A 14,796-nucleotide genomic window follows, 5' to 3' on the forward strand; every position below is an offset into this window, starting at 1 on the left:
ACCTAACATAGAATCTAAGGATGATGATAAACATTTAGTTGTCGCTAGCCTAAGTAGCTGATAACCTGGCAATAACCTTTTTCTCATAGGCTCTATTGTAAAAATGAAATGATGTTGATAAAATAGTCAGTCATCCTTAACCCAAGTAGCTGTTTACCATAAGTAAATATGTAATTTATTTGAAGAATTGAAAAATGTTTTATGAATGATAGATGTGAAGAGGTAGTTTAGTGAAACTACCCCCTCCCATTCATTGATATGCATCTCTAGTCTGTTGCATATTGATTAAGAAGTGATAGGGTTTAGCATGTTAGCTTTGGACTTTTTTATATGAAATTATCTCAATTTTGTAGAGGCAGTCCCCGGTTATCCATGGGGGTTTCTTTTCGATGGCCTGACGATAACCAGTTAACCCTCTTACGCCGACTGGACGTATTTTACATCGACATTTTTTGTCTCCCGTGTGCCGACTGGACGTATTTTACGTTGACTTACAAAAGTTTTTTTTGAAATTCGCGGAAAAATACTTATAGGCCTACCAGCCTAAAACTTTTGTATCACGCGCCTTGGGGGATGCTGGGAGTTCACGAATCAAGGTGTTGTTTTGTTTACAATCGCTACGCAGGCGCGCAAGCGCGAATTTCTTTCTTGCCGCACTAAAAAGTATCTGTGACACATCTCGGAAATTATTTCGTCACTTTGACATAATTTTTGTACCATTGTAAATTAGCTGTTACATGAAGTATTATAATATGAAATGTGTGCTTTTTATGTAGAATACAACAATAAAATACTCATGATTGTAGCTTTTATCAATTTTGAGATATTTTCATATGAATAACGATAATTGCCAAAATTTCAACCTTCGGTCAACTTTGACTCTACCGAAATGGTCGAAAAACGCAATTGTAAGCTAAAACTCTTATTTTGTTCATGAAACTTACCTGTCAGATATATATATAGCTGTATTTTCTGAAATCCGACAGAATTTTAAAAACTTCCGACACACGCAGTGGTTGGCCAGGTGGTTAGTACCCATTCCCGCCGCTGGGAGGCGGGTTTCAGGAACCATTCCCATTTTCTATTCATAATTTTTCTGTTGCCGGTGCTGAAAACACCTGTTTTCAGTACCTCCGTCTTAGGATTTTGGAAACTTCATTGCCGCTAAGTATCCTAATTGTCTTTCGATTTATTTACTGGATTTGTGGCTAGGCATACGCTATCTTAAATTGATTTGAATTTGATTCATTTTTGCATAAGATATCTGAATCTAGTTAGGCTAGTTTTAGAGGGGGTTGTCTGCAAAGATAGGGTGTGGCTACCGAAAGCTTCGGTAGATCCGCACTTGGTATGCACGAGGGGTATGGGTCTTGCTTCTTTGTTGAGATTTGTCATGTAAGGAGTGTGAGACTTTGTCTATTCGTAAGGAAGACTTATGTTCGTATGTAAGGGCAATTATCATTAAACATTCTAAATTCCGTAAGGAAGACGTATGATTCGTATCCAATTAATCGTAAACATGTCAATTCCGTAAGGAAGACGTATGATTCGTATGTACGCAATTAATCAGTAACAAAAGTCAGGGTAGTGAACCTGCTAACCTTCCTGCAGACTTTATTTTGCCTAACCATGTAGTATGGCCTACGGGCTATGAATATGTCTGCGAGAGGTGCTCGCTCTCCTTCATTGCTGTGAAGAGTGCTACTTCTGTAATTGTTACTCCTAACCCTGTAGTGTTGCCGTTCGGGGCCCTAAAACAGTCTGTAGAGGGAATTTGCCCTTTTTCCTTTATACTCTTTCGATTCGTACTTAGAATCGAAAGTGCTTGCTTTAGAGAGCAAAAGTGAAGTGGCTAAGTGCAGTGTCAGTGCCCCTTGTGTAGTGGAAGGTGCGTCAGATCGGTCCTCATTTCTGCCCTCTTAGGCCGGGACCGTCTGCTTGCTCCCAGGACCGGGTGACGAGAGCATTTGTTCCGAAAGCCGAAGGCGATGGGTTACGAGGAACCCCCACCGATCTGGCGTGCCTTCGGCAGTATCTGATGAAACTCCCCAGACTGCCAAAGTGCGTGCACGTGCACGAATCCTGAAGGATTGCTTCTCGTCCTCCCCGTGCGGGGGTTGGAGCTTTCGGAAGGACTCGCGCCCTCTAAATAGAAGCTTTATAGAAGAGGACGCTTCACGTCCTCTCTCTCTCTCTCTCATTATGCGTTTCAGTGAGAAGTAAGAAGGCGAAAGTCGCCTGAACACGTGTCCGTCTTTCCACCGAGAAATACGAAAAAGAAGTCATAGTAGCAGGACGCTTTTGAGAGCGGACGTCCGAGCTTTATTACTGTGAGAATAAGAAGGCGTTCCCTCGCCCCTCTTATTCTCACACGATCAACCCTTCTCCTGAGACTGCTTCGTGCAGTCGGATTTCTCTCCGAGATGTAGGACGCTCAGCTTGGACAGGACACTCGGATGGACGCCAAGCGCGCGCCAGTTTATGCCGAGCGTGCGCCAGTGGACGCCGAGCGCACGCCAGTGGACGCCAAGCGCGCGCCAGTGGACGCCGAGCGTGCACCAGCGCACGCCAGGTGTGTCGCCTGGCTGAACATTTCTGTTGAACTCTTCAAGCTCTTGTTTCAGATTTGGGCCTAAAGAATTTTTAACTCTACCTTCGGTGATACCTTCTACCTCACCTGCAAGGAATGTGAAGTAGGCAGTGCTTCGGAGGAAGCTTAAAGTGAACAGACAACTTCTTCTTCGAAACCCAGCAAGACATCGGGTTTCGTGAATTCAAGAGGTCTCTGTCAATTAATATTGTTTTTCGCATAGGTGGATGGTGTTAAGGAAAGCTCAAGGGAAGATCTCGTTTGCTCTACCGCAGTCAAGACTTTGTGATAAGGCAGTTACGGGTTATGTTAAAGCTCGACGTCCTACACGTCATGACGCTCGACTACTTTCGGTAGGATTCTTGCAAAAGCACTCATCAAGAGGACGCTCTTCAGGAAAGCACAAGACAGACTTCCTTTGCCATACTGCCAATAAATTTAAGTTGCAAGCTTTTTAGTCCATCTGATAGGGCTTTTCAGATGATAGATTTTGTTAGTTCCTAAGTTCGGGACTACGCTGCCGAAGTTGAACATCGGGGTCCTACCTGCTGAAAGCCCAGTCTCTTATCAGGATTCTTGCCCCTTCCTCGATTGATACGGGAATCGGAAAAATAATATGCTCGACTTCCTGGATTACGTTTTGTCAATTCAGTGATTTTCCCCCATTGACAATATACTATCGTTTTGTCAAGTAAGTGGGTATCCCCTCATTGACAAAATATCTCTTTGTTCCGTAAATGGGTTAGTTCTCATTGACAAACAACTCATTAACTTTATTTTGCGTAAGCGGATAAGCTCTTATTGACAAGATTCGGAAGAGCTCTCATTCATCATTCGCAGACTCGTACAAGAAATAGACTTGTAGACTACGTCAATGAACGCTTATGTCCAATAACATAAGAAGCTTGAGCTGTCTGCTTCGATTCTCTAAGTTTTGTTCATGAAACTTGCCTGTCAGATATGTATGTAGCTGTATTTCCGAATTCAGCTATATATATGTCTGCCAGGTAAGTTAGAACAAACTTTATTGTAATATAATATCATATTTTGCCTTGCGTTTTTTATTTTAACTACTGGTTGGTTTCAAGTCATATACGCTTGATGTAGTTACCTCTTCGGATGGCAACCGAGAGGTCTATTGTCTATTATTTTAAGGGCATTTAATTGTTACTCCCTGCAGCCTTCCAGGAGTTTCCGATTTATCTTTTACCGTTGTATGGTAGTGTTATGACGACACAAACGCATCTATATATTTAGCGTTTTCTGTTTCACTTAAATATACCAGCTTGAGAGTCTCTTTCTGCTAAAAAATAACGGACCTATTTCTTCGTAGAATAGGGTAGCTGGCAACCCAGACATGAAGTTAAGAGACGACGATCGTAAGCTGCTGCTGTGTCTGTCCTCCAGTCCAACCGAGCCAGTACCAGCTCGTGCGCTGTCATGCGCGGTAGGTTACGTCTCTCTCTCCTGCGGGATTGACTGACTAACCGTATCTCTGTGCTGGCGGTTATGTCTCTCCTGCGGGATTGACTGACTAACTGTATCTCTGCCCTACAATCACGGACTTTAGCCTAAGATTGAGGGGATTTCTTACATGAATGAATAAACATTGCATTCGTTTTGCCTTACTATGTTCAACAGAGATATCTCTTACTCCTTTCGGTGCTCGTTACCGCACGGTATAGGACTACGAGTCTACCGCAACTTTGCACTATTATATCCTCTCCTGCTTAGCAAAGCGCCAGCCTTATTAGGGGATAAGTAAAACATACTGTGTGAGGGAATGGATGAGCTTGCTGGGGACCATTTCCTTCCTAAAGAAGTTTGTTTCCCTGAATAGACTGCAATTCAGACCTCTACATGTTTTTCCTACCGGGAAACTGAAATTTTATTCGAGATCTAGGAATGATTCTGAACATCTCTCAGTGCGTCAAGTATCACCTGAGGTGATAGAAAGAAGGTGCCGGACATTTGGAGAGGGTTTCAGATGTCCTGGATCATAATCTGAAAGAAGTGGAAGCAATTCGGTCGTCCCTCCAGTCCTCGATACGAGTTTTTGGAACCAGTGGTCCATATCAACTCTGATCTTCCACAGCTCTCTCATATCTTAGGAAGTATCTTCTCTCGGTCCCTGTTCGGGTTTACGAGAAAGAGCCTGTTATAACAACAGGCGTAGAATGTAACGATCCTCTAGAGGTTCGTTACAGGATTGCAAAAGTCCGTTACGGAAACGTCTCGATCGACGGCAGCAACTACTGACTTTCAGAGTGGAATCTTTCTTTAGAAGTATGTTGAGAGTTGTGGAGACTTTAGGGACGTCCTTTCATTCATCCTTCGCTATGTTGAGGACGAAGAGGCTTCTTCTTCTCTGCTCCCTTATTCTCGATCCGGGAGCGGTATCATTAAACGCCATCCTATGATATTGAATGGGGATGGATGTTTAGTCTTTTCCCCTTTTTCAAACGCTTAGGAAATGTAATAAGATGATTTATGACGTCACAGGGAGCGACAGTGACTCTGATCGCCCCATGTTGGCCTTCAAGATCCTAGATTCACAGAGGTCACGTCCTTCCTAGTTCACTTTCCAAGGACCTTTTCCGAGAGAGTCGGTCTACTCTAACACGAAAGGTACCTATAACCTCTCCGCTCTGAGTCTGACCACGTTCAGACTATCGAGATGTTGACAGGAATAGATTACCGTCTTCCCTTTCCGTCTGAAGAATGAGATAAGCTGGCAGTCACAACTATTAAAGAGTACGAAAATATGTTGTTGACGGCCTTTGGGCTCAGAGATTTGCTTCTGTCAAACAACAAAGCCCTTCACGATCTTTGAGTTCTGTGGAATCTCGAAACTCTCTCACCATCTACTTTTTGTCTCACCTGTTTTCTCGGAGTCAGACACTCGTGCGAGATCAGGCGACATATAGTAGCCCTGAGTTTCTTGTTGACGAAGTCGGTTGCGTTTATACACCCCCAATGATCGTGTAACATGAGACCAGGTTGGACTGTCAGGCATTCGTCCTTCGGGACTGAATCGCCTTTTTGCTCCTTGCTCCTTTCTCCTGGCACCAGAAGCTCGAGTCAGGAGTTGCTCAGGAGTTGATTCGCTGACGACGTTGGGTTGCTTTGATACACCCCCCAAGGTTTGCTTAGCTTTAATCGCCCAGGCAGTCCAGACACTCATCCTTCAGCGAAAAATAGTGCCTTATGGTCTTCAGGGTACAGCCTTGCTGTCCTTGATTCGTCTGACTGGTCAACTGGTCGGTCACCTGACTTTAGTACAGACAGACTGACTGTGCATGTCCAGATCGAAGCTTTCAATGTGGAATTTAACGTAGTCTGAAGTTCTTGATGTCAAAGCTATCGAACCTCTCCTACCTGTTAACTTCTTGCACGTGATCAGAAAGGTCTTCTAACCACCCTAGATACGACAAAGAGGGTTAGTGAGGTTTTTAAGCCATCGTCAGAAGTTTTGGCTTTAGAGGGACACAAGGCGGTGTGTTCTCTAAGCCTTCCGTTGTGGCCTAAGAATGGAAACCCGTCTTGTCCTTGGGCCAGGAACTTGGAATCGAGGATGGCACAAGTTAGTGGGCAGGAGCCAGAGAGAGTCCTGTGCCCTGTCGGGTCTCTCAAGTTTTATCTACATAAAACTCAAGAAAGTCGAAGTTTTTCGGGCAATCTGCAGTGTTCCGAAAAAGACCAGACTTGCCCATATCGAAGAACACCCTGGCTTTAGTGTTAAGGAGTTCTTTCAAAAAGGCTCCTTCATTGTGTTTGCACAAAGATTTGAAATCTTTTGATCGGAATGCTCACGAGGTGAGGGCGCGGCCTCGGAAGCATTTCAACAGAGCATGGCACTCAGCAACATCCTGAGTACCATGTTTTAGCGAAGCAACTCTGTGTTCACTTCACACTCCCTGAGGGATGTGAAGATGGCATATGAGATCTGCTGCTCGCTAGGGCCATTCGTGTCTGCAGACACAATCTTGGGGGCAAGAAGTTCCACTCATCCTATCCTGTAGAAAATGGTTAGGAAGAGCTCTTAATTTAGTTGTTGAGTTGCCGCCAATGGTGACTTCTTAACTCTTAAGCCTTAGTTAAAACACCTTAACTTTGGCTAGGTTGGTCAGGTGGTGATTATATATATATATATATATATATATATATATATATATATATATATATAAATAATATATAATATTATATATAATATATTAATATATATATAAATAATATAATATATATATTATAAATTAAATAATTATATATATATTATAAATATTATATATATATTGATATATATATATAAAATTATAATATATATTATAAATAAATATATAATATAAATTAAATATATATTATATAAATAATATAATATAATATTATATATATAAATATATAATTAAATATATAATATCTTATAATTATAAAATATTATAAATAATTATAATTATATATATTAATAAATAATATATATATTATATATATATATAAAAAATTATTATATATATAAATATTATTAATAATATATATATAAATAAATAATAATTATATATATTATTATAGATTAATATATAATTAAATAATATATATTATTATAAAATTTAAAATATATATAAATTATATATAATAATAATATATATAGATATATAATATATTATATAAATATATATATAAATATAATAATATATAATTAATATATTATTATATATAAATATTAAATATATTATATATTATATAATATATAATATAATAATATATATAAATTAATATATATTATATTACAATGATATAATATATATAATATATATATAATATATTATAAATATATTAAATAATATATAATATAAATAATTAAATTTATAATATAATATATAATATATTATATATAATAAATATAATATATATATATTAATATATATAAATAATATATATATAAATTAATTATTAAATTATATATAAATAATATAAATATAAATATAAAATAAATATGTATAAATAATATATTATTAATATATTTAAATATTATATAAAAGTATATATATTATATATTTATATATATAATTATATTATAATATATAATATATATGTATATATATATATATATATATATATATATAATATATATATATATATGTTATATATATAATATATATATATATATTATATATATATATTATATATATATATATATATATATATATATTATATATATATTATTTTACTTCTTAGCCCTCATGGTATGGTCAATATGGTCTAGTCATGTCGTGGTCTCGCCCCTGTTGACAGATCATCTGGAGTGCACCAGCTATATAGGTCTCTACCTCACTGGCAACTCTAGTAGCACAAGCAGACTTACGTGGCAGTAACCACGAAGCCAGCTATGCTAACAGGTGGAACCAAGATGTAAATCATCTGCATGCATTTGTTTCCCAAAATCCTTCTATTCTGTCCCTTCCCACCTCCAACTGTGGGATTCAGCTATACAGTGGACCCCCCCTATTCGCGTTCTCCAGATTCGCGGACTCACATTTGAAGATTTCTCTGGGGGAACGTTTTCCTGCATTATTCGCGGAAATTCGCGGTATTTGTCGCGGTATTTTTTCTATGATAAATATCCACAAATTCCTGGTTTTTTTGATGAATTTCATCATAAATGCACTTTTTGTGATAAAACTTAAAAAAAACAAATATGAAAATTGTAGTGGGTTTTTCTTGAGTTTTAACTAACAAAATAGGCCTGTTTTTAGCATTTTCATAGGGGTTCCAAACATTCGCGGGTTCTAACTATTCACGGGGGGGTCTGGTACGCATCCCCCGCGAATACGGGGGGACCACTGTATATATATCTGACAGGTAAGTTTCATGAACAAAATGATATTGTTATGATACAATAAAGTTTGTTCATACTTACCTGGCAGATATATATAATCAAGTACCCACCCACCTCCCCTCAGGGGACAGTGGAAATAAAATTATGAATAGAAAATGGGAATGGTTCCTGATACCCGCCTCCCAGCGGCGGGAATGGGTACTAACCACCTGGCCGACCACTGCGTGTGTTGGAAGTTTTTAAAATTCTGTCGGGTTTCAGAAAATACAGCTATATATATATCTGCCAGGTAAGTATGAACAAACTTTATTGTATCATAACAATATCATATTTTAGTAATATTCAATCATTTACCTTCATTTTGCAACTAATTGGAAGTCTCTAGCACAATATTTCGATTTATGGTGAATTTATGAAAAAACTTTTTCCTTACGTCCACGCGGTAACTCTTCCGAAAAAAATCATACATGCGATTGTGGTAATGTTTGCACCATTTTAAAATTAGCCGTTATATAAAGTTTTATATATGGAAATGTGCGCAATTTCAATGCACAATAAACTCGAAAAACAACCCATGGTTGTAGCTTTTATCAGTTTTGAGATATTTTCATATAAAATAACGATAATTGCCTAAAATTTCAACCTTCGGTCAACTTTGACTCTACTGAAATGGTCGAAAAAAAAAACGCAATTGTAAGGTAAAAACGCTTATATTCTAGTAATGTTCAAGCATTTACCTTCATTTTGCAACAAATTGGAAGTCTCTAGCACAATATTTCCGATTTAGGGTGAATTTATGAAAAAATAACATTTTCTTTACGTCCGTGCGGTAACTCTTCCGAAAAAAATCGTACGTGCGATTGTGGTAATGTTTGCACCATTTTGAATTAGCCGTTACATAAAGTTTTATACTATATGAAAATGTGCGCAATTTTATGTAGAATACAACCAAAAATAATTGAAGGTTGTAGCTTTTCTCATTTTTGAAATATTTGCATATAAATCACGATAAATAGAAAAAAAAAACCCATGGTTTCGGGGGGCTCCACTTTGACTCTACCGAAATGGTTCGGAAAAAACGCAATTGTAAGCTAAAACTCTTACAGTATAGTAATATTCAGTCATTTATCTTCATCTTGAAACAAATTCGAAGTCTCTAGCAAAATATTTAGATTTATGGTGAATTTAAGAAAAATCTTTTCCTTCCCTCTTCCGCGCGCGGATTCTACCGCCCACAAATCTCCGAAATGGCGTATTTACCATTCTTCGAATATTTGGCTCCGTTTCATATTAGGCATGTCATAGAGTTTTATATATGAAAATGTGCGCAATTTTGTGTAGAATAAAACTTAAAAATATTTGAAGGTTGTTAGGCTTTTCTTGTATTTTTTGAAAAATTAATTGCATATAAAAAATATATGTATAAAAAACTTTCGACATTCGGTCAACTTTAACTCGTCAGATATGGTCGAAAACTGCAATTGTAAGCTAATACTCTTACAATATAGTAATATTCAATCATTTGTCTTCATTTTGAAAGAAATTGGAAGTCTCTAGGACAATATTTAGATTTATGGTGAATTTTTGAAAAAAATATTTGTTTACGTCCGCGCGTTTACGAATTTCATGCATTATTTTGTGTAATATTTGTTTTCTCCTGTGTTGCTTTTTATCGTTTACAATGTGTTTATATACCAAAATGAACGCATTTAGTGTACATTACAACAAAAAAAAGGTAATTGTTACCTTTAACCGTTTTGTGCACAGCGCGATTTGAATACAATTATATATGAAATTTCGTTTTTGCACTATCATATATCGCATTATTTATATATGATAATGATATTTTTTTTCATTTCTGATGGTTGCATACTAAACTTCAGCCAATGACAAAAAAAGGAGCCAAAAATGAACTCTTAATCTTGAAAACTAAGCGCGCTGTGATTTTTTGAAAAAAATATTTTTTCCGCTTCCGCGCTCGCTCTGAAACACCTCCGGCACACAGGAGACAATTTTTTTTTTTACCGCTTCGGCGTAAGAGGGTTAATGGCGCTAATACTGTATTATTGGCACCGATAACCAGAATTCTTTGCATTTTGGTGCTAGACAAGTACCATAGAACTGAGGATGCCGATAACCGGGGACTGCTGTATGATTATTGTTTTTGTATCTGTTTAGTATCCTTCAACATTGCTGGTATGTGCAGTGTGATTTGTAGTAAGAAAAAGTTACAGGATTGTATCTATAAAACAAAGTTTTTAGATTTGTATTTTCAGTTAAATAAAAATATAATACATGTAGTGTATATTTTCTTTTCAGGAAATATCTTCCCAGCAGAAGGTAGAGAAAGGGAGCATTCTGAATTATTTTACAAAAAAGGTTGTGACAGCATCACAGTCAAAATTAAAGGTGGCCAATGCTGCATTAAACAATTGTAATGATTCAGATGTTTACAAGGTGGAAAAGAAAACTGTCAAAAACACTGAAAGAAAAAATGAGAAAAATACAGATGATATTTCAGATAAAGTAAAAGAAAAGCAAATAAGAGATGGAAGTCAAGGCACAGTTGACATCAAAAACACAAATAAAAGTATACATCTTGGAGTAGGGTGCCATGGAACAGGGAGTGCTGTTACAGAAACAGTGTCATCAGATGATGAAGATTTGGATTTGAAATCCAGTAAAAGATTAGGTAGTAATGCTGGAAAATTGGATACAAGTTTGGATAAAAGTGTGACAAAACATAAAAATATTTTTTTATTTATGATGGCTAATAGAGACAAGCAAAATGAAGTTCTGAAAAAAATGGCTGAAGAAGAATTGATAAACAATGAAGAATATGGGAATAAAAGTGAAAAGCAAGGCAAACCATTTCATGGAAATTCACAAGTATCCATAAAAAAAGATGAGGTAGATGTGGTGACTGTAGATCTTCAATTAACCAAGGGCAGCAAGAAAACACAGTATATGAACACTGAAAATTCTCCATTAAAAATAAAAAAATCTCCCAGGAAAAGATCTAAATCACATAAAAATAATGAAGTGCTTAGTGCAAAAGGCTCAAAAACTAACAGGAGTGAAACTATAATCCTCGATGATGATGGCGATTTTATCGGCAGTGAACAAAGTCAGAACAAGTCAAAATTTGTCAGTGGTTGCAAAGATTCTATCAATTCTGAACAAAACTTTAGTAAGTTTAGCAAGAATGAAGATTCTGGAACTAGAAAAGATGTTATTGAAGTTGACAGATCCACCAGTGATGTCTCCACTGATGAAGATTGCATCAAACCGGTAGGTCCACAGACTTTACAAAATAGAGCAGCCACAAATTTAGCAAAGATACAGATAACACCGCCTGCAATAATTGATAATGCTTTCACTCTTTTGATGACAAATAGACATAAAATGAACAAAAACCCTATGGAGAAAAAAGATGAATTGATGGATGAGGATACATGCACTGTAGAGTTAAGACATCTCAAGATACAAAAGAGAAAAGCTGGGAAATATGATGAATACCTGCCTGATCAGAGAGGAAGAAAAAGAAAGAAGAGCTTTAGTTGTGATCTTGATTCATCCCTCAATGATTTTGAAGAAACTTCCAAGAAAAAGAAGCGATCAAAAGGAAGAAGTGGGATAAGAAAGAGTGAAGGCAGTAGTACTGAGGATGAGGATCAAACTTCCCAAAATGAAATTTTGTCCAAGAGTAACAGTGTGATTGATATAAGCTGTGATGAAATTGAAGTTAGCAAGGAAGTAGTTGAGGATCAAACTTCCCAAGGTGAAATTTTGTCTCAGACTAACAGTGTGATTGGTATAAGCTGTGATGAAATTGAAGTTAATAGCAAGGAAGTAGTTGAGGATCAAGAAGGGGGCATGGCTGTTTCTTATGTTGTAAACATCATCAAATGCAAGGAACCAAAAAACCTTAGTGATCATCGGTCTGATAAAAGTAGGTCTCGCATTTTGAATGTAAAGAATGGCTTAGTGGGAAAAGGGAAAGAAATTAAATTGAAAGGAGAGTGCAATAGTTGTTCAGTCATGGATGAAGATGGAGAGAGAGATTACACATCCTCAGATAAACTTGTATCATCTGGAAACCCGGTAGAGGTTTCTGGAAAACGGTGGAAAAAACACAGTGTTAAAGTAGGTAGCTTTTCTAAATCTACTATGTCTGATAGTGATACACAGAACAAGAAAGAGGAGGAAACTGAATGTAATAATGCAAGTACATCTCAAATTAGTAATGAAGAAGACAAGCTTAGAAACAAAGTTATTGGTGGTCCCCACAAAACAATTGAAAGTAGCAGCTCAAGTAAAAAAAGTTTAGTCTCAGTGTTGAGAGAGGTGAGGTATTCGAGAAGAACCAGTGATAGCAAGTACACAGCCACATTAGAAGAAGGCAAAGCTGATAAATCTGATGGAGAAAAAATATTTTTGTATGGTAAAGTGCAAGATAAAGTTAATGAGCCACCCACTGAAAAGGAATTCTCTGTTGCTTTGACCAGCCCTCCAAAAAAGAGAAGAAAGAAAGGTAAGAATATGGAATTGGATGGTGAAGATGATAACAACAGGAATGACTGTAATGATAAATGCCCTGTAAAAACAGAAAGTAAAGGTGATGACTGTAGTGCAGAATGCAGCAAGGATGAAAAATTAAATGAAGACAATTTACCAGTCACAAAAAAAGGTAATATAGCCACTTTCTTCAAAAAGATGAGTAAGGAAGAAAAAGCTGTTGAAAGGAGTAAATCTGTCATAACCATTAAAGCAGATGTTCATGCACCATGTGAAGGTTATTCTCCAAATAAGTCCAGGACAAGTTTCCGAGCTGGAAAATGTGGTGGTATCCCACAGGACAAAGAAAAAACACGGGTCAGGCGTTCGTCTCGAAGGTTAAAAAGCGAATTAGAGGATTTTAATAAGATTGAGCTGCTTGAGCAAATTCAGGTAAATTCCCCCAAAAAGAATCTTGGCATTGAAAATGTCAGGAAAGACACTAAAGGTAAAGGGGTGAAGAAAGCTAGTATAAATGCTGAAATTTGTACTATAAAGGACAATAAGCCAAGCCAGGTTCATGTTAATGACAGTGCCCCAGAAAATTTTGAGATGCCTGTAACTGACACTTCAAAGAGAGAAAACACAAATGATGGGACTGTAAATAAGCCAAGAAAAACTTGCAAGAAATCTGAAGAATCATCTCAGGACTTAGAACATACAAAAAGGGGTGGGAAGGAAGAAGTAGATGATATTTGGCAGGATGTGACCGTAGGGAAAATTTCTGTCAAAGGAATCACTACAGTGAAGGGTAAGAGCAAGAAAATGTTGAAGAAAAAGCAAGGAGGGAAAAATGGGCAACCCAAGTTAATGGTGAATAAAATAAAGGAAGCAAGATCAGAACGAAAGGTGAAAAGTAACATACCTTCAGGGAAGAAGAAAATAAGCCAGAAAAAACAAGTTTTAAATAATTTGTCAAAAGATAAAGATGGAAAAGTATCTGGTAAGAGTGATAAACTTGGTGAATATCAGGACTTGAGTAATGAACTTGAAAATGTTGGGAAAAATAAACCTCCTCTGAATATGAATAATTCAGTTGAGATTGTTGCTGATGAAACTTCGTCTTCCAGTGATGTGATTTGTGACAAAGAAATGAAAGGAAAATTTTTTCTAAAAAGGGTGAAAGAAACAGCTGAAGATGTGAATGATGATAAGGAGAATGTGGAGCAGACCAGTCAGCAGACAGCTAAAAAATGCAGGTGTGTTTTTATTTTTTGTACATATTAGAAATATTGTTGTTCATACGCGAACAAATCCCTTGGTCTTGACAAAAGGATCATTTCTAGCGCCCAGCTGGATCCGGTTAAAAAGCAGATGAGAGCAAGGAATCTTGTGATACCTGGTAACGCATGCGTAGATCAGGTGAAGAGTGGTCAAACGCCGATTATCTACGCCAGTCTTTTCTTAACAGCCTGGACGAGAAATGGGTTTTTTCCTCTCTTGGCCTTTTCCCGGTTCTTGCCCGTTTCGTTTCCTTTAGTGTGCTTTTACCTGGTATTATGGCTTCTTCTGCTCCTTCTCGATATTAGCGTTTGTGCCCCGGAGTTCCTAGGTTCCTGTGTTCTTGTTTTTTGGCTTTGTCAGTGACAGACCCTCACATCACATGCAGTAGGTGTCGTTCAAATTTTTGTACGATTACGAATCCTTGTATGGAATGCCAGGCATGGCCTATGGAGCAGTGGAGGAAGTTTTATGGTAAGAGGGAACATCAGAGTGTCTCCACTCTTCCTACTTGGGAGGGCTTTGCTCCTATTCCCGATGTTTCGTCTTCCGCAGTAGTCAACCCCTATAGTAGCATTGTCCCTGCTTCTCCTTC

General features: G+C 37.2%; 1 protein-coding gene across 1 annotated transcript in view; it reads left to right on the forward strand.

Annotated features, from left to right (window-relative positions):
• LOC135224816 (uncharacterized) overlaps positions 1 to 14,796 on the forward strand; it is a 451,449-nt gene that overhangs the window by 149,534 nt on the left and 287,119 nt on the right. Inside the window, 1 exon segment of the mRNA XM_064264139.1 lies at positions 10,743 to 14,179. Coding sequence (XP_064120209.1) covers positions 10,743 to 14,179 — 3,437 coding nt within the window.

The sequence above is a fragment of the Macrobrachium nipponense genome, chromosome 12 (genome assembly GCF_015104395.2).
Source record: "Macrobrachium nipponense isolate FS-2020 chromosome 12, ASM1510439v2, whole genome shotgun sequence".
Lineage (NCBI taxonomy): Eukaryota > Metazoa > Arthropoda > Malacostraca > Decapoda > Palaemonidae > Macrobrachium > Macrobrachium nipponense.